This window comes from Homalodisca vitripennis, chromosome 4 (assembly GCF_021130785.1).
Source record: "Homalodisca vitripennis isolate AUS2020 chromosome 4, UT_GWSS_2.1, whole genome shotgun sequence".
Lineage (NCBI taxonomy): Eukaryota > Metazoa > Arthropoda > Insecta > Hemiptera > Cicadellidae > Homalodisca > Homalodisca vitripennis.
In genome coordinates this window covers 115,653,423-115,675,568 of record NC_060210.1, presented here as the reverse complement: position 1 = coordinate 115,675,568, position 22,146 = coordinate 115,653,423, and the positions used below count along the sequence as shown (strand labels likewise).

The 22,146-nt window shown below is 33.9% G+C and overlaps 1 protein-coding gene across 2 annotated transcripts in view; it reads right to left on the bottom strand.

Moving 5' to 3' along the window:
• Positions 1-22,146, bottom strand: part of LOC124359973 — a 141,382-nt gene that overhangs the window by 30,321 nt on the left and 88,915 nt on the right. The window contains exons 2-3 of one of the 2 annotated variants that reach the window (XM_046813180.1): positions 20,255-20,303; positions 14,033-14,176 (exon numbers count right to left, since the gene is read on the bottom strand). In XM_046813180.1, the coding sequence (XP_046669136.1) occupies positions 14,033-14,176; positions 20,255-20,303 (193 nt within the window). The remainder of the gene's footprint in view (positions 1-14,032; positions 14,177-20,254; positions 20,304-22,146) is intronic. The other variant, XM_046813179.1, reaches the window with a different exon arrangement.

The following is a 22,146-nucleotide window of genomic DNA, read 5'->3' as shown; positions in this document are numbered from 1 at the left end:
GCCATGGCTGAATTAAAAATCTATGAATGATTCAGTTCATCAAATGGTCTAATTCCACCTACACACTCGGGTTGGTCCTTCGGTCAACTAAGTTAGGATGTTGGAATGGTGTTCACCGTTCGCGGTCTAGATAGCCATAATTCGACATTTCCGTAAGTATGTTAGGGTGGGGGGGGTTGTTCGATCACAAATCCGGAAGACCACGAACGGTGTAGTGAGAACCATTGTTCGTTGCAATGCTATGGTTCTACCCTTCCTTCCACAATGCTCATAAGGGTAATTGATGATAAATGTTGAGTAATTTTTGTCCAAGTAACGGCCATGGCTGAATTGCAAGCCTATGCATGATTCAATTCATCCAGTATACTAATATCAATCAGTATACTAATAAAGAGAACTCTATAGTTTTCGAAGTTCTAATCGGGCCTATGCGGATCCTTGAAAATATATTGCCAACATCCTAACTTAGTCTCTAGTTGACATTTTTCTTCGTATTTTATATTAATTGTGGTAGCCACATGGGGTCTTAACATGAAGAATGGCATTATTTTCTGATCGCCTCTTAGTTCTCCTTCAAAACTAAAATGTGCCTGTATTCAATAGTTTGTAATAACATTTTGCTTTGTGCGTCAATGGTGGAGAAAATTCACGTGAAAAGCACTAGCACTCGATCTAACAAAACCCTTGCCAGTAGGCTTCGTATGTTGCTGACAATCTTAAATTTGTTCCATCAACGCTCTTTCTTTACTACATACTTCCCTGGTTCCACTAGAACTTAAAAAGGTCGTTTCACAAGTGAAAATTTGATTCAATGACCTTGTCCTCATGGTAGAACCAATTGTAATGTCGTTGCGTAATTTCCAATCGATGTTGCTTGATATCCTCTGGTTACTGAGGGAAGCATTAGTGGACAGCTTTTGAATTTAAGTCCTCTGTTGCGAATTATGATGGAAATCATTGAAACATCGGCCCTATGATCGAACTTGTCATTTAATGAATTTTATACGAGTATTTTTGACTCGTCTAAGAAATACTTATGGGTTTCATCGACATAAAAACGTTCAAAGCGTTCTTAGCGTAATGCCTGTTAAATCTACAAAATAATTTAACGATGATGGAATATAAAAGTTCCAAATATAATTGGAAATGTATTTGAAGGAAAGGATGTGCAGAAAATATTACATGAGTACATTTATGTGGTTAGTTAAAGAAAGTTGACGTTAATGAAAAACAAGTACTCTTTAATTTTATTATAAACTCTATAAATAATAATTATAGAGATTTAATTAGAACGATTAGACCGATTAAAGTGGTAACCACTGATGTATAAATAGCCGAAACAAATCTAATATGTGTTTTGATAGACATGTAATTAACCCATATATGTACAGAATCCTGAGCACATCAATCGTGTGGTTAACAAACTGATGCACTAGTAGACGGTCGATACTGATCCCCATTACAGGTTCAAAGGAAATTATTGCTTTGAAATTATAGAGCTTTAAACACTATTCTTCCGTTTAATTTGAGTAATTTGTTGACTCTTTAGTGCTAAAAGTAATTTCAGTTGTGGCCATGCAATATGATAATGATTATTAAATAGACAATTTTAACGTACATAGTTTGTACAATGTTATCTCGCTCCAACCCCTGCTACGTGGTTATCCAAAATGTTAATCTAGAAACACAAGCGAGGGCAAGAGGTTTAGTACAAAATAATTAATTTCCGAGACTCCCTCTCCTGACAATGACCAGTAGCAATTTCCTCCCCCTTCCCCCAACCCTCTTCTACCCTTCACCAAGGGGACGCTAACTCCAATCACTGTCTTATAAATGTTTAATTATTCGTGTAAGGTTTACGATAATCTTTGGTTGGTTAGAAAACGCAACATTAAACTTTAAGAATGCATTTACCTTGTTTGTGTTTGCCATTACGTCATAATACTAGGGCGATTGTTTGTAAATATTAACTAAAGTAAACTTTATCGTTACAATTAGATGTAATGTAGAGATATGATTTTTAATCCAGAATATTATAAAATTGTACTTATTGTCCGAAATAACTTATCATTGATTAGGGCAACAAGACAAACCCACTGGAGCTATTATTTAAGCTTACAAAAGTACTCCTACATGTGAGAAGCCGAATATATTTGAAAATAATAATTACTTTATTTTTAAAAGTCATTAAGAGCAGATTTTTCGACACTCCCAAAATATTTAAGCACTGTGGTGTTGTGGACCTTAAGTGTTACTCCTTGAGAACAATATTAAACCTAAAACGTTGTAGTTTTGCTTAAAAAAGCAAAGAATGTCCTTACTTTATCAGGCGGAGTAGGGCTAAGAAGCCCTCTCTAACACTAATTAACCTCGGGACCAACGGCTTAAAGGTGACTTCCGAACCACCACTAATGGCCGGGCGGGCGGACGCTTGCGAGGACAGGATTGCTCAGAGGTCACGCAGCAACCACGCTCGACTTTGCTTGACTTGGTTATCTCGCGATAACCACCGTATCCTGTGGCGTAGGAAAGGGGCGGGCCACACCGGATGTCACCTTTTTTGGGATGACACTCACCCGGTCTCTTAACTTTAAGAACAATGTACAAACAAGCAAAAAAATAAATCGCTAGCACAAAAATTTCTTTTTTGGAGTTTCCTCCACTAGCACTAGCTCAGCTCTATGTATAATTCGGGGATTCCCGCAAAAGAGCCTGACGCTGTCGTGGGGAATTCCCCGTCCCATACTCGCGATCTTTGACGTTTCAGTTGCAACATTTCTAATTTGTTTCGTGAAGTGTGTTGTGTTTGGTTGACGATATTATAAATAATACTATAAATAATAAATGACCCATGACCTTTATCATATAAAATTTATTGCTTTTTACTTTCGATGGGGTGACAAAATTTATTGCTTTTTACTTTCGATGGGGTGACACCACCAACTTCCGCACCGGGTAGCACTAGCTACGCCACTGGCCGTATCCACTACACAATGCCATTGGAATCACTTCTTATTTTTTGGCGTATAGTTATGTGAGGTGTGTCATTTTAAAATGAAATTCATATGCAGTGAATTTAACTTTTTGCCTTTCTTGTAATTGTATACTTTTAGTGTATTCAAACCAATAAAAATATCGAAAAATAAAAAACATTTGAATTTTATTTAATTACATTTTCAAGTTGAAACATCTATACTTCTGTGGTCAAAAATAAGGGCATGGATGTGTTGGATGTTTAAAATTGTTCTTACAGCATTAAAATAAAGATGGCTTCCGGTACAACCGATTTGCGAAACTTGTTACGGGAAGAATGAGCGTAATAGTTATTACAAGAAAATACATTATAAACGGATTCTGCGATTTTCCTTATAATTGTAAACTACTCTAGACGAGCCAACAAGCAGAAGAACGTAACATTGATTTATATTTGCGTCGCAATGCAAAATTGTGTTCCACGATGTGACTTATTTTTAACTGGATACACTAATTATTAAAATAATTTGTGGTAATTATAAAATTATCTTCTATATTATTAAGCTTATTATATTAATTCCAAACATGTTTAAGTTAAAAACATTTAATAAGAAATTACCTATTGCAATTAACCACATATCGGAATTTTCGTAAGACTGCATGTTCCTCGATCAGGACCCCAAAATAAAAAATAGTAGTCTCTCTTCATCGTCAGTGGTATATTATTAGGGTTCAACGGTTTAAAATAGGGAACTTTAATTTTCATGTAGCATCTTTAACTAGATTGAAGGTAATAGAGAGTAAATATTAAGTAATTAAAATGTCTACATGTTTAGAATTGCTTTTTGACGATGGAAGGATCGTGAAGGAAATACGTTTTCTGGCCATTTGCCACAGTTGTGTTACAATACAATCAGTTACACTACGTTTCGAGATCTGCAATCCAATCTCTTCTTCAGGTAAATGAAAGTTTAGAAACTACTTATAGGCCTATAATTATTTAAATATTACAAGGTTTTAAGGTTATCAATTTCATAATACAAGATAACAACCACTAGGCTATGAAGTCTATCTTTCCTCCGTCCTTATAGGACTGTATTTCTTGAGCATTAGTTTTTTAAATTTTCAAAATTAGATTAAAAATAGGTCAATTTAACAATTTTAGATTTATTTATCGTCTTACATTTTTGTGATTCAAAGTACGCAACAATCGCAATAAGATTATAAAAACTGAATTAAGTCAAAAATAGTTTTTTCCTACATTATAACAAATGTAATATTGATAGCAGCTATTATATCTAACTTACTTTAGATTACTTATATCTAAATAATACATTAGCTTCTGCTTTTATATATTGAAATGTACTTCCTACCTAAGCATAGCTTGTGCGTTGGAAGGGTCGCTATTAATTAATAGCATTACAATTTTTACATAAATTTATAAGGCTGCTGCAAGATTTAAAAGAGTACTAAAAATGAATTATTTTAAGACAAATGAATGTAGAACATAATGTTTAGGGCAACTCTAATCCGTACTACCAGCTGTAGACTAAGGTGCCAAGAAGATCCGGAAATCGGTTAATAATATATATGGCAATTTCTTATCTATTAATTAATACTGATTCTATGATGTTTGCTTACTAGGATAGTAAAATTAAGAAATTATTTAAAAGTATTAGAACAAAAATTATTTTCAAAATTCTTGATATAGTTTATTTCTGTGATTGAATTTTAGTTGTGTATTTTATTATTATTTTTTTTATATGAGGTATGGTTTAATTGTCCTGGCTATATAGGTTTTGATAAATTGATAAAACCTCTCTTTAACTCCAGGATATAAAGAATTTGTATATATGTGTATATGTAGTCTAATTAATAGAAGTTTCCGAAAACACACACAGTATGGGAAATATAATCCCGTCGCTGTTGGAAGCAACAATAATCGTTCTCCCACAAACAAGAGAAGCGTAAGAGATTTGGGAACAATTCCCAGAACTAATTGTCTGATAAGACAACACAGATTGGAGGCCCATCTCGAGTCTTCAGGGAGCGACTCTGTTCTGTACCAATTCATTGGAGGGTAAAGTTCCTTTGCAGGCAGAGCTCTTTAATATAAATTGTGTTTTCAGGGATGCATTTGCTCTCTAACTTAAAAATTTCAAACAAAACTAAATGTAAATCAAACCCTTTTGTTAGTCATATTGTAAGAGTTTACTGTACAACTATGAGGGATAAAGTTAGAGATTTAACACCGAATATAAAATAATGCTGTTTTGTGAACTGTTCTGGTACAGTTGTCAGTGGAATTTGTATTTTTCAATATTTTTATTGGTTCCCAAAGTCAAATTTCAATATATGTACTAGAGAAAAGGTGCGTTTCGAATTAACCCAGATTTGAGATGTTTTTGGTGTATTGTGAGAAATATTCGTGTACAAAATTCACCGACAGGGATATTTTATACGTACTCAAAAAATAGAGTAAATAAAATCGAAAGTCCGTTAAACTAAAATGCTGAGCAATTTAATGGCCAGTTTTTAAAGTTTTTGACGTAGTTAAGTATTATAGTAATATGGACTAGAGTTGAAGTAGTGTGCGAGTTTAAAGACTAAATCTATTATATTATATTTTAATTAATAGATGGCATGGTAAATAAAATAACACAATAAAAATAATCCTTCCCGATTAGTCGGAAGAATTAGAAATATTTTGTCAACTGATATATTATTGATAAATTATCGTGGACGTACATGTACTCAATATCGAAAACCGCTGATATACAAAAAAACTGTATATTACAAAACAATTAGGAAATCTTATATATATATATATATATATATATATATATATATATATTCCAGAACACTATATTATTTACAGCTTGATAAATAATGGAGTTAGTGATTTGAGTTTAAAGTTTAAACGTCTGCCATATTGAAACTAAATGAATTACCAATCTGACCAACGAACAAAGTCGAGATATTTATAAGATTAATTTTTGTATTAACTTTAAACTTGTTCCAGCATTCCTATCGCAGGTCCTTGGTGACAGAAAAAATCTAAACGGGTTCGAAAGTAACGCAGGTTTTTGGTGACAGAAAAAAATCTAAACGGGTTCGACAGAGAAACCTGTCAATGACATATCATCAAACATTTTTTTCTAATAGTAACGAATATTTAGGAAAACCATTGTTAAATAACATCAGTACAAGTACAGACATTGCTACAAGTACAGTACTTAATTAACAATAAGCGACCCAAACGTAATCCTACAGCACACCGTCTCAACCGTTAATGGAATTGCGTTGTTCAGATTGCTCCACCTACGGTTTTGGGTTAATGAAATACATGCACTAGCGTAAAACTTGGCACGAAACGCTAGTTTTAGTTCCTGCACCACTAATATTGTATTGCACGTTGAACAGCAATTTGTATACAATACTACTACTGCAGGCTTTTTTTGTAGTTTGCTCGTATATAAATATATTTTCATTCAAATAGCTTATTAAAAAGGTTTTAACATTGTAACCCTCTGTTTGTAAATCGATTATGTTAGCCAATATAGGCCAATATCCTAACGATGATATCAGTAAAAGTATCATCTATTACTATTGGTTTCATAATTAATTACATAGTTTATAAGAAACTTATTTTTCTTTATATTAATAGTTTATAGTAAACCTGGGGGCGTCCCCAACCAACAAATTTAATTTAGGTACAAGTTAAAGAGCTAGAATTGTGCAGCTAGCCTCGTGCACTGACTCCATTACTAGCTAGCCTCTCACACAAGCCCTAGTTCTTTTTGATTGGCTACATACAGCTACTGAGGTGATGACCACCGCTTGACCTGCTCATCCTCTTGAGGCATTCGCATTAAAAACTACGTGTATATGAAAGTAACTTACACAACTCTCCCTCCCACCCCCCTCCCTCCCACTCTCTCCCTCCCTACCTCATCCCTCCCTCTCCCTCTCTCTCTCTCCTTGAAATTTATGACATTCAATGGGTGCTAAATTATTTGATAGACTATTTGTGTCAAAATAATAATTTATACTAAATGGCCGATTATGCAATTGATCAGAGCCTTAATTAGTCCCCACGTGTATAGCTTTTTACGTAAATGAGTCATTAACCTTATGAAATTCAACAATTTGGCTTAGTGGAATACATAATATTTAAATAGTTTTCACTATAACAAGGGCATTATAAATGTTATAAACGCATGCCATTAACATATTATATAAATTGCGCCATTACAAGAAAAAAATAATGAGAAGAAACATTCAAATTTTGCAAAATACCGTAGCGGAAATTGTTAGCAGCAATCCTGTTATACCTTGCATGCTCATTCGGTTCATCCTTTCTTTGAAAGGAGAAATAACAAATAGGAAAGCAAATGCAAAATGTCTTACTAAAGCCCTAACGCCGAGGGAGCGGCGAATTCCCCGATCCATCAGGTGATTGTTTGGTTGGGAGGGGGTGAGGAAGTAGCGAAGGGGGGGGGGGTAGGGGGAGTTTTAACTTGAGAAATCGCTTAGAGAATGGTACGTATAGAATCCCTTCTATATTCGAAGTCACGTGATACATTTCATTTGTGCCAACGTCATGGGACAGCTTTACGGGAAATGATCCAAACTTTTTTTGGATGAATGACGTGTAGATTTGTCACTCTCAAAGGATTACTTGTCCTTAGAACCGGTACTTTAATTAATATAGTCTTGGACCCTTATTATTCATAACCTATAAAATTAAAAAAAATAGTAAACAGAGATCTACGTTATTTACGTTTCGCTCGCAACTTAGCAGATTAGTTATTGATGGCACTTAGTTTTTAGTACTGATTACAATTGGCCATATACACTGAAAAAAGGAAAGCCAAAAGAATAAAAGAAATGAATGAAATGCATTACAAACATTAAAAAAATAACTTTAAAATGTCGATTAAAATATTTTCTATAATTTCAGAAACAATTACTTTTAATTTTTTTATCAATGCACACTTATCCAAAGCAAAGTGAATGACCAATAGTAAAGTCTCATGAATGTTTAGCGTGCAAAATGCTAGTACTGCTGAGTAAGAACTTGTTACAGTTTTGTTTTGAAAAGTTAATAATTCATATTATTTTATGTTTGTTTATAAAAAATTAATAACTAACTTAGGAGTTTATACCACATAAGCACACACGCGCGCGCGCGCGCGCACACACACACACACACACACACACACACACACACACACGCACGCACGCACGCACGCACGCACGCACGCACGCACGCACGCACGCACGCACGCACGCACGCACGCACGCACGCACGCACGCACGCACGCACGCACGCACGCACGCACGCACGCACGCACGCACGCACGCACGCACGCACACACACACACACACACACACACACACACACACACACACACACACACACAGGAATCCATACAAGAAGAAAAACATACACCCATGCAATTTTGATAACTTACAATAAACATATATAAATCAATAGATTTTAACTTTAAGAAAAACTAGCAACCTATTTTAGAGTTAAAATTAACATAAACCAAATTATCATATATATAAGATAGAAATACATAAACTATTGTAAAATTGGATCATCAGATAAATATATATATATATATATATATATATATATATATATATATATATATATATATATTAATTTCTTTAGACCAAATACCACAGAATACATTAAATCTTAATATCAAGGAGATTGTTATGCAAAGTAAGTTTACAACACCTGGAGTTATAAAGTTAATTTAGATCAGCTGGTGACTTTAAAATAATGGAATATTTATTCTTTTGGAATAATGGCTTAATAGGATACTGAGAAGAAGCATTTCTCATCAAAGTTAATAAACATTTGAGTTATTAAATACAGTAATACTTTTATTATTTGTATTAAATTGGTGAATCTCGATTTTTGAATCCAAGAACAGAAAAGACATTTACTAGATGATGAACACTTGAATATTGGATGACAACCAGAACTCTCAGATCTGCAAAGATTACTACTACCAATATTAAATCTATACTAAGCTGACAAGGATGATTGGAAGATGAATAAGTGTCAATGGAACATACAAATTAAAACTGGATTTGAACTCAAGTAAGATCTACCCAATTTATGATTCAAAATTTTTCAAAATCTAAACCTATTTTTGTATAAATTCAAATTTAACATGTATCACAATTTTTCCTATGTTGGATATAATTTTATTTATGTGCCCATTGCAGTATAATCCACGAAACCCTGTATGTGACAAATAAACTCAATAGCAATATTATTGTAAATCAAACGTTTATTTATTTATATCAATAGCTATTTAAGCAAGGGCAAAGTACGGGTTAAATAAATAAATAAAGCAAAAAAGATAAATTTAACAAACTTATGTGTAAAACATGAACCCGTTTCTTCACAGAACATATGGTGGTATTTATACTACGTCCCTAACTGTCTGTCTATACTGTTGGCGAGAGAAAAGAAGAGACCTGGCCCGTGCCGGCGCACAGCTGTGTACTAGTGTGTTGCCGCCCGGTAATTTCAGGCGCTTCGCCCCACAGCCAACCCTGCGAATTGTTTATCCTAGCAATGGAACAGTGAAACAATAATGGAATTACGAAACAGGGCGCGGCAACATACTAGTAGTAACGCCTGCAAATTTCAGATAGGCCAGAATCCAGGTCTTTTCTTTTCTCTCGCCATCAGTATATTGTGTTGCTGTGTTTGAGCCTACTGTGTGCAAAGCTGTATTATCGGTGCCTAGGTTATCGGATCCTTGGTGACGATCGCCATTTACTATTGGCGTCTGCTCAGTCCTGTGTGGTTGGTCGGTGGTTCAGACCTGTTTTAGGCTGTATTCTGTAGTTTTAATAATGATTGTTGAGCTTTGTTAATTTTTTAAGTGCACGTTTTAGAGTTAGTGTGCATGGAGTTAAAACATAACATGGTGGTTGTGATTCGTGACTTATTCGTGTCACAACGCTCTGTTATAAATTGTTTATTTTGAACTAGCTTGTAGTTATGTGCTAAGTTAGTTATTCACTTGAGGATGAGATTAAATTGCAGATCTCGAAACGTAGTGTTAATGATTTGTTGTATAATTGAATGATGGCAAATGTCGGGAAAGTCCTATTTCCTTAACTATATTATTCTGATAAATTTCTATGAAAAAGTTAAATAAAAACTATGTTAATGGCTAAAATTACTAAAGCATTTTTACGAAATTATAAATGTACAAATAGACCAAATTAGTTTTCATAAATTTAATTAAAAGGTAATAGTTAGTACAAATATAACTTATTTTATCAACCTAATTTTAAAAAATGTGAGATTTTAAAAACAGTAACTGTCATGATTACTATACACCAAGGTTAGAGTCACATATAGCTAAATATCCTATTAGAGATATGTTCTCGTTTTATTAGATTTTTTATTTAATTTCAGTTACTTCACTTCCAAAATATTTCGCCAATGTATTAATTACAAAGCAAGGGGCTCCTCATTAATCAAAACCTTTTTTATGATAGAATATACCCTATATTTTCGCTATAAAATCTGCATGTCTTCATCACCAAGCATTTGAATTGTGTAGTCTCTCGCAATCCTTAAATTTTTGGAAATAGGACACTTGAGAACCTACATTGAGTTCAAATAGTAGTTCTAAAAAACCATTTTTTATTCTGTGATTTTATCGTTGCTATCACGATTGCCTATAAGACCAGTGCAAAACTGTTCACTAACGCTCAGCCAAAATCCATGGAGTGACGTGGGGTCGCCAGCATTGTATAGAATGTGTCTTTTAATCTTATATCCTACTATACTCCAAACTTTATGTAAACCTGGGAAATTACTGTGCCTAATCAAAGCACATAGTAAACCTGTCGCGATAAGAACAAAATTTAAATTATTACAAAATATAACTAAATCGCTAATAAAAATGTATTTGTGTTAGATTTGGTAATATACGTATACTTCACATACATGTACATATATTTTTGGTATTAATTATGTACTCCATAGATTGATTCACTATTTTAATTCGCATACAATCTCTAAACTGAACGTGCAATATTCGTAGTCGAAGTGATTGCACAATGATTAAATTGAACAGCTCCACAAACATCCTCGTAGCAACGCAATATTGATATTGGTACTTTACACCTATATACGGATAGTTTTGTCATATCCATTTATACATTATCAGTTGCAAACGCAGTCTTTATAATTAGTACTTAATAAATTAACAGCAGTTTTACACAATGTACTTAAAATGTCCTCAATGTTTAGAGGACACAACCTAAAATTATACCCATACATTAAAAATTTATCCAATTTTACTCACATGTACAATTTTTATTTTAAAATTTGTAGCAAGAACGTTTAAATATTCCATTATTTTTTTAGTTTAAATACCATGTAGGAGTACGCCATACCAAGAGTCCCGTAAAGGGTTTCAATGAGGTTGCATATGAAATGTTAAATTTAAGTCACATGTTAAAATGTCTTATGACTGTATTCATTTTGTTTACAAATTCATTTATCCTGAGATAAATGAATTGGGAGTGCCGATGGCCGAGTGGTCTAAGACGTTGGACTGTGAGTCTGAGTTAGAGATAGCGCTGGTTCGAATTCCTGTCTATGACCGTTGCACTTTTTATCAGTACCATCGACCTTGTACTGTATCGACTCTCCCCCTTATTCTGTTTGATAAGATCCTCGCACAGGCCAGTGGCCCATGAGGACGAGCAGAATAAGGCATAAAAGGAGATCGGCTTCTCCTAATATCAAACTCGATATTTTCTATATAGAAATGAAGCTTAACGAAAATTTCAAATCTATTGGTTAATTTGTTTTCGAGATATAGTGGGGATAAAAATTAAAATTGTCCAGCCCCTCTAGTAATAAGCTTCGACAACGCTCAAACACTAATGGAACATAATTATTATTAGTACATTTTTATTAGTTACATCACACTGAAACACATTTTCCTTAGCAAGGATTACAAGATTTGAAATGGTATATATTTCCTGATTAATCCCACATTGTCAAATCTTGGAACAAACAGAAAGGTGCAGAAATATCAGGAATCCCCATATTCCAATGAAAACAAGCACTGCTATTGCTAGTACAATGGAGCCGACAATAGCATACGATGCGATGTGATACGATACGATACGATAGTTGCCCCGAGCACTAGACTCTGCCGTCGCGCCGTTATTGGGTTTATCACATCCGCAGCTTCTAGTCGGTTCTCTCTGTCACATCTCACGTTTATTGGTCTATGCAAACAGCTCACCGACATTCTAGAGCTTTCAACGCTTGCTCTTCAATTTATTCCTCAGCGAGACTCTTCTTATTTTATTTCGATAAATCGTGTATCTCGTATATTACATTTCAGATGCGATCATGCCAACCGTACTTAGAGCATGCAAAACACGGTTTTCATGTGTTTTAAAGTTAGGGCTATCCCAGGGATTGGACATAGAACCATTTTTCCTTCTAAGTTTCATTTTACGAATGCTACGAATGCATTTTAAAAGTTTTACGTGGTAGTACAGAATTTAGTTTTTTTACGTCTTTTAAGTAAAGGCAAACTTCAGAATTACTCAGACGATAGGGTCAGACTTATTACTCTTTAGTTAAAGTCTTGCATGAGTTAACTCGGTCTACTTTTCAAGTTTATTAAGTCAAAGATATCCTTACATTATTGGCATTAAGTTGATAAGTCCATTTAATCGAATATGTATGTTTGTAGGCCAAAATATATTTAATTTTGATTCCATTAATGTTATTTTAGTAACGTTATTTATATTATACAGGAAACAATTCTAACTATTAGATGTGAGGCAATGTCAAGAAAATACACATTGAATTGATTGCATGTTTACATTTGGTCTCATGGCTTTTTTATTATACAATTTTATTCATAGACGCCAAAGAGTAATATTTCTTATAATAATTATCTCTGATACGCATTATACTTAAACGTTCCAATGTAGCTATTAAGCGGATTAACATGCAAACTATTTTAGTAAAAAATTAAAATGACTTGAATCCAAAAATAAATTGAAACGAAATAACTCAGAGAAAAGCTATCAAATTTAGAAATACAACAGGCCACTTACTGAAAGATTACTCTAAACGAGAGTCTTAAAATACATTAAACACAACAATAATAAATTCCCTAGTGACATAGTTGGTAAAAGTTGATTCGATTTGAATGTTAGGTTTAACATCAGTTCACCTTTCTCCTTAATGCAATGACTGTGCTGTTTCGGACGAACATGACTCCAGATTACAGAAGTCAAGTCTGTGACAACGGCAGATTCCTCATGTACACTCCTCATGTATTCTTATGACAGAAAATTAATCGCCAAACAACAGATAACGTTGAATTAAGGAAAGGTTTTGAATAGCAGCAACGAAGAAAAGTTACAAAAACAAATTTTGAAAAATTTGATAGCAATTGATTTGATCCATTAAAAAATTTGGTAATGCGCCTACTGGTCTCACTGCAAATTGAAACAGTAGGCCTAAATTAAAATTTAATATTGCTGCCTAACTATTTAAACATTCCAGGGGTTTTACTTCTGGCTGGTTTATGCCTTCCAGTTGAACCCACACTGGGTACACCAAAAACCGATGTATTACTTAAATCTGAGCAACTTTATGGATATCCAAGAGCGGCATATCATTGACTGCAAATGTCGAGATATTGGGGGGTGCAAGGGTAGATTGATAAGCCTAGTCTACTGAGGGAGACGAATGTTGGAGTTGGTGGGGCTCCCTAAGTGTTAAGGGCTAGCCTAGACTTAAGGGCAGCAACATAAGATGCTGGCTGGTGCAGAGCTCATTTTCCTTTTTCCGAAGAGACATAACTGAGGTTATGTCCGGAATTCTTCCTCATGGAACTTGACAAAAGGCGGCTTCTACCGAACCTTACCCATCCAGAATATCCTGTCACTCCGGAAGCAGCGCAAAGGTCCTATTGGATCAAGTGCAATTTCGCTGCTTGATATCATAAGAGAGAAAAAACTATCTCACCTGACGATGACGGGGCGCTCACTTCCGGCGACGAACCCGAAGCCCAGCAGCGGATGTCTCGTGAGCTCGACAGTCCTGGGCTGAGGGGGTTCCTCCGTCCAATCTGTCCGGGGATCCTCGTAGGAAGTCGTCTTGTTAACATGGCTGTGAACAGACAATATAGTATTGAAAAGTTTCAGTGGAGATAAAAATACCTTGTCATTATCTACACACGGGATGTGTGAAGTTCTTCTGGTATGTTCTCAGAGGTACCAGATTTAGGAATTCCTCTCAAATGTACAAACGAACAAAAATAATTAAATGTTTAATGTTTACCTACCTACCTACCTAATGTTAACACATTTCATATATAACGTTTTCTTAGTAAGAGATGTTTGATAAAGATGGAAGGTTTGAAGGATAATAAGGTCTCGGATATTTCCTATCGTTATATGTAACAAAATTTATAAAACAACACATCGAGGATTGAAATTTACCCTCTTCGTCAGGCAAGGATATACGGATACATATAATGAGGGTATAAATGTTTGATCTCTTTTGTTCCTATTCTTTTTGATTTATTTTCTTTCTATTTAATAAACTAATTATATCCTTACCTGACGACGAGGGTAGGTTTTAATCCTTGAAATGTTGTACTATACATTTTTTAAACGTATAACGATGAAAAATACCCGAAACCCTATTATCTTGTCTTGTTAGAGCGTGGATTACACACCTTTAGTTTCACTTTGATATTTTCTAACAATATAGATGGTCTGAGAAGAGAACTCCATCTTTCTGTCAAAGACATAAGGCAAGCAAATCTAATCTACGAACTCGATACTTTTCGTGTTGGATAAAGTGAAAGAAAGAAGTTAGACTCTCCTTAATTACTAGAGAAGTAACACCAGGGGGAGGAACTTGGAGTCTTAAGTTTCCTCGACTAAGATTGAACTGTTTTTCAAACTCTATATGGATCAGTACGGTAAACGTGACAAACCTTCACAATTTTGATGGAGCTTTTTAAACTCAGCAAAAATGCAAAATAAAAAAGCACAGCTCTACATTAACACATTTAAGTCTAAGATTGTAATTGTAATCATCACTAAAATGGATACACTTTTAGTATTCACTGTGGAACTCAATTTCTTACTAATTAATAAAACAATTAATTACTAGTTTGTGAAATTTCTTTTTTCCAGGACATGGAGAAGATGAAAAACAAAATATAGGTTTTCTAGGAGTCGTAATCTCATTTTAATTCCTTTGGATGTTTTTGACCTTCATGAACTTTGTATGGTTTTCTATTGAAATCAAAATTGTAAGTCGTGACAGAATCAATTTTATCAAAAATAATTACAAATCAATATACATGGAAGAGCATAACATTCATAAACTTATACTCACACGTAAACGATAGGAATTATGTTTGAAGTTGTAATCCCAGATGTTACGAGTAGAACATGCGCTTTGCTCAATTAAAACAAATCGACTTTATCAACAATGCAATTTGCAGTAACAGACAGAACCAATGATCAAGGAAGGTACAATGTATACACGTGTACTATGGGTATTGCAGATTATTGTTCAGCAAATCTTCACTACTGAATTATTGAATTAGAGGAGGGCTGGTCTCTAAAACTGTATTGGCATATCTCGTAATCAGTATAACTTGTAGTATCGTATGCATGGTTGTATAATAGTAACAAAAGGTAGCTGGTTAAATTACACGATTAGAATTTTTGTAAACATTGTAGTATAATACCTAATATTTAAAGTCCTTTTTATATTTCAGAATTTCATTCATATTTAACATAGCAGTTTTAAATGTTCTAACAAAATGTATGATTTCAAGAGATAAATTTTTAAATACTATTAATACATTTGTTTGATCGTATATTTGTATAGTCAATGATGCTGAATAAAAATTATTGCAACTGGATTAAAAATATTATTTCAGGACGTTTATTAAAAACTGGAGATTCCTTTTTCCATCTGTAGCCTCAGTGTTTTATTTTATGAAGTTTTTTTAAAGCGATACCTTTTTTCCTGTTGAGGTATGGCTGACAAGCCCAATGCATTGCGGCCTGAGGTCTTATGTGCTCCAAGCGTTACTTAATCACGGTTTATTTCTGACTTGTACTATAATTGTATTTACAGTTAGATAAACTTTTGTTATATTAAATATAAATCTAAATTTAAATTTATAAATATTTATATTTATCTTCAATTTGAATATTTTACATTTCCCCCGGTGTATTTTTTACGAAAGTGCTAAGTGAATTAGAAATGTAATAAATCAGGATGTTTTGGAACACGCTGATTCAACTGATTTAATATTATATAAATTACATCCAATCTCACTTTTCTACAGGTGAATTTTCTTGCCGTTTAAAGAAGCAATATTTAAATATTGATTATTTATTTTACTGAAATTGTTATTGTGTTGGGAAAATAATACGCATTTAATTAGAGATGAAATCTATGTGACTTAGATAGAAAATTATTGATTACTTATATAAAATCCTAAGAAACAATACAACAATTATTTCTTTATTATTCAATCCACATTTTACAAAAACAAAGTTCTATAAAGATAGGTTTTTCGAAAAATATCTATGAGGAATATATCTATAATGTTGTCGTAGAAAAGGCATAAAAAAGGCAATCGTATTGATATTCTTTGATGGAGAGAGAAACTAAGAAAAAACACATGTCATATGGGGGTAAACAAACACATCGACTTTTACGTCTCTAAAAGCAGTGAAACCCTAAAATTGTCACTTGGTGGGGGGAAGAGGGGTGGTTCTGGCAGAGAACATCTAGTGTAGACTGCAATAACTGTATACAAACATGAGGAGACAGCCCTACATTGCTGCCAGTCGTAAGAATAAACTTACAGCTACACATGGCTACTTGTAAAGTGGCACAGCAATAGGTAGCAATTATTTGTTTGAAGTTAATTAATTTTTGACGATGGGAGATTATGAAGGAATCAACGTTTTCTGGACACTCTTTATCGTTTAGTGATACGTGAGCAATGATTTTTACTATTGGCCTCTGGTAAGTTCTATATGGTTGGTCGGTGAGTGCAAACTTATTGTAACCTTGCGTGTGTTTTTTTTATTAACAGCATGTTTTAGAGTTAGTATGCATGAAGTTGACACACAACATGGTTGTTTTTTTCCTAATGCATGTCACAACGCTCAGGTATAGTTTGTTTATTTTAAACTAGATTTACGTTATGTCTTAGGTAAGACATTCATCTGAGGAAGAGATCAAATTGCAGATCTCGAAACGTAGTGTTACTGATTTTTTGCACCACTGACTATGGAAAATCCTTTTTCCTTCACAATATGTAGCAAACTGGACTCAGCTACTATTTCTCTAAATACGCCAATTATTTATTATACTACGATGAATTTACATTTGCTCCAACGAACTGTTATGAAAAATTTGTTAGCTCAGTTGGAATCTAAAAATCCATAGGACACAAAGACCACTGCACTCAAAATCCTGCATGGCTCCAGGCTTCACTACTTTGGGGATCTAACTATTGTTTCATTCACAGATCCTTACTTTTATTTCGGCAAAAACCTAATAGGTGTCGAAGCCTGTAGTATGGGGGACACAGTTTGTGTGATTTACAGGTTCTTTTAGCAGTTTAAATCAAGTTTCTCAATCTTCGTGTTGCCATCCGGATTAACAATAGCCAACAGATGGGCAATTCCTTACGCATGTAATATACTCAGTGGCAGAAATAAATTATGGTAGTGGAAAATTATACGAGATATGTAAACTTGTAAGCTAAGACCTTTCGAAAAATATCAAATTGGTATGCAAATTTATTTATTTTTTAATCTAAAATAATCGGAATATCTGGTAATAACCTTAATAAATTATTATAAACTTATTTATTTTGTTTCACCGAAAAGTTTATATAGATTTAGATTTGTTGTTGAGTTGTTATCTACGAGTATTTAAACCCTCGTTTTAAGTATAAAACTTATAAAGCTACTTATAAAGTATTTCACCCCCTTCCCTACCACATACTGCTTGATAGTGTACGTTTAGAAGAATTACATCAAATAATTCCATCTGTAAGTTCAGAGTCTGAGTATAAGGTCGTACAATCAAAAGCTAGTGATGGCAAGTCGGTAAACATAAATCTTATGGGTGCCCTCAGGCCGAGAAGCTGAGATAATGTATGAAGAGCCCTTACCTTTACAGCCACGACGGTATATTAGCTAAGCTTCCGAGGTTACTTTATAGAGAAAGGGTAACTCGCTTCGTTGCATACTTGAACCTTTACGTTATTCAGTATCTGTATTTTGATCCTTTCTTCAATATTTGGGAGGTTACAAGAAAACCTGATATTTCCACAAATAAGTAAAGAATGGCATTTGATACGTTCTTTACAAACAAGTTTGTTGCTTATTTTACTAATAATTAATAATTCAAATTTAAAACTTATCAAACATACTGAACAAGTATAAACATTTTTCAAATTACTATTTCTTCCATTTATCCAAAATTAGTACTGACTGGAAGTTATTATTATTTTATTATTAACAAAAAGAATTTAGTTAATGACAACTTCTAAATATGTTTATTTGTTCTTGTTAGAAACTTTGCCTGGTTCAAATTTGACTCTTTGCTAAACATTTGTTACAGATTGCTATATCAGAATTAAAATTTTTCAACATTCTTAACTTCATACCTTAACGTTTTTTAACACCTGATGTCCTCGAAACATAGTGTTCTATTTTCAAACGTATAAAGATAGAAATTATCCAGTTTCATTAATTTTCATAGCTTCCGCATTGTCATACAACTAAAGTATGACGTTAATTTTAACAAATTATAATATTGAACATTTAATAGGAGACTACGAATTCAATCTTCGGTAGTAGCAATAATTCCTTATGGACCACAAACCTAGTAAGCCGTCCTACGAAAAGGAATCCACCTTATTGTTTGCATATTTTATAAACACATTTCTCGATTCTGAAGTAAAAGAGATAATTTAATTAAATAACTGAACGTGACTGTTCTTTACGTTAAGTTCGCAGTTTAGACATATTCGATGATATTTCCAACATTTGACAAATGCAATAAGAGTGCGAGAAACTGTCAACAAGCGGACTATTGGTTGACAAACAGCAATAGATTATCAAAAGATTGGTAGCCTGTTTGAAAGAAATAGTAAATTTCATTAGTCCTTTGTTTGAAGTTTGATTTTGACGATTGAACAATTGTGGAGGAAACCTGATATTTCTGGACATTTTCAATCGATCATTGATTTTTTGCATCACTGAACGATGGCAAATTTCATTACTATCCTTGAAAGTGATCTATTGCGGGGCGATATTGCATTTATACGGGCAAGGCGAAACCGAGCGTGGAAATGCCATAAAGCCTGACAATAGAACTTTCGAGACGAGTATTGAACGATATTTTTATACCGATTTAGTTTCGGTCAAAGAAATTATCTCTGTACTTTTCGTAAAAAAGTTTCATACTAATAAAGAGGTTGATTTTGTTTTTCAGCGATTTCTCTCTTCTAAACGTTTTACGTGAAAAATAGCGCTGTAATTGAAAACACAAACTTGTTCTTATTCCCTACTAATTGTAAAAAAGTTCACAATGGTGCTTTTTATATTTAAGAAACAATTATTTGTTTTTAGATACCTGCGGTCCTCAAATTAGTAGTGAACTAATAGTTTTAAATAGAAAATATTCATGCGTTAAATATAAAAAACACCGGCTCATAAGACAATATTTACACTTCATAGAACGACTTTAAACATTTCAGACGAAATAGCATTTATTTTGAACTTATCTAGAAACTTTTCTACAGTTCAGTATTGAATTGTACTGCACAATTTTTGTTTCGGCATATCATTAAACGCTTCTACAAAAAATGACCTCGCATATATCAATTTTCACTAAACTATGCCAAACTGTAAAACAATTAACAGAAAACAAACAACCAATTCATAAAAGCATAGTATTAGATCCTCCAAAACAAATCTAACTAAAACAACAAACAAACATTATAACGACAAACAAATGGTACAACGATGAAGCTCGGGGCGGTGGGTTAGTCTAGTTGGAACTTGGTTGTAAGTAGCTTAACTTGATTAGTAAGGTGTTACAAGTCGCGGTTGGGAAGGGGGTGGGGGAGGTGGTGGTAGAGAGGTTCCTTCGAGATCAACGAAAGCGGGGTATAACACTCGATACCTCGAGTAAAACTGGGGGCTGAGCCTTTTTGTGGACGTACAGCCACAACCTAGAACAGCACAAGCACCAATATCACATGAGTTTCTGGTGAAATTGCACCTTCATCTTGTAAATACATTCATCCAGCCGAATAGTACCCTGTAGGAGTAAAATTATGATAACATATAAACTATGATAAGGATTTAATCCTAGTCACAGCATTGCAGAACTTTAATTTAAACAGTAAATCGAGTTATCAGTACCTAGCTTTCAGTTACAATACAACCAATAATAAAAAAATAATGTATTAAATTAATATCTAGAGCAAATTATAACATTTTAAACAAGAAAATTGTATAATATTAATTACATTATTATTTTTCACAATATCATCCTGTAACTGTACAGTTTTCAAATATTAGCAAAAATAAATCATTTTATATCACATTCAGAAATTTATCAGGTGGTTAAATGCTGAAAGCATATTTAGTTACAATAAATCATCTCAGACATTTTAAGGTTGTATATTGTCAAACCTTTTAAAATTGGAAAAATAAGTATTATAGGTTTATCTAATACTTGATCATAACAAAGCAACAAACTAAATTATAAAATTAACTATACGTATAATGTTTTTCCAAGATATAAATGAACTAACAAACAAAATAATAAACTGCTACTTTATTTCGTTTACCCATATTTTCTTCAGATAAAGTAAATGACTGAATTAAAGCAAAAATCACAAAACGGTCAATCTCTATTTTATTTCGGTCACCCAGATTTCCTTGACCTTCAGTATGATGAATTAGACAAAAAAAGTACAAAGTGATCAATCTCAATAACGTAAAGACCGCTGACCTAGTGCTAAGCTGCTACTTTATCACGGTTACCCGGACTTACTTCACCAACAGTAAGTGACTAAACTGGCTGTCACGGAGAGCTGCAGTAACAAACCTTAGTGATCAATCTCAATAACGTAAAGACCGCTGACCTAGTGCTAAGCTGCTACTTTATCACGGTTACCCGGACTTACTTCACCAACAGTAAGTGACTAAACTGGCTGTCACGGAGAGCTGCAGTAACAAACCTTAGTGATCAATCTCAATAACGTAAAGACCGCTGACCTAGTGCTAAGCTGCTACTTTATCACGGTTACCCGGACTTACTTCACCAACAGTAAGTGACTAAACTGGCTGTCACGGAGAGCTGCAGTAACAAACCTTAGTGATCAATCTCAATAACGTAAAGACCGCTGACCTAGTGCTAAGCTGCTACTTTATCACGGTTACCCGGACTTACTTCACCAACAGTAAGTGACTAAACTGGCTGTCACGGAGAGCTGCAGTAACAAACCTTAGTGATCAATCTCAATAACGTAAAGACCGCTGACCTAGTGCTAAGCTGCTACTTTATCACGGTTACCCGGACTTACTTCACCAACAGTAAGTGACTAAACTGGCTGTCACGGAGAGCTGCAGTAACAAACCTTAGTGATCAATCTCAATAACGTAAAGACCGCTGACCTAGTGCTAAGCTGCTACTTTATCACGGTTACCCGGACTTACTTTACCAACAGTGAGTGACTGAACTGGCTGTCACGGAGAGCTGCAGTAACAAACCTCAGTGATCAATCTCAATAACGAAAGACCGCTGACCTAGTGCTAATCTGCTACTTTATCACGGTTACCCGGACTTACTTCACCAACAGTAAGTGAATGAACTGGCTGTCACGGAGAGCTGCAGTAACAAACCTCAGTGATCAATCTCAATAACGTAAAGACCGCTGACCGAGTGCTAAGCTGCTACTTTATCAGTTACCTAGATTTTCTTTATTAATAGTAAGTGACTGAAATAGTTGTCATGGAGAGCTGTAGTAATAAAGAACATTGATCAAATTCAATCATGTAAATTGT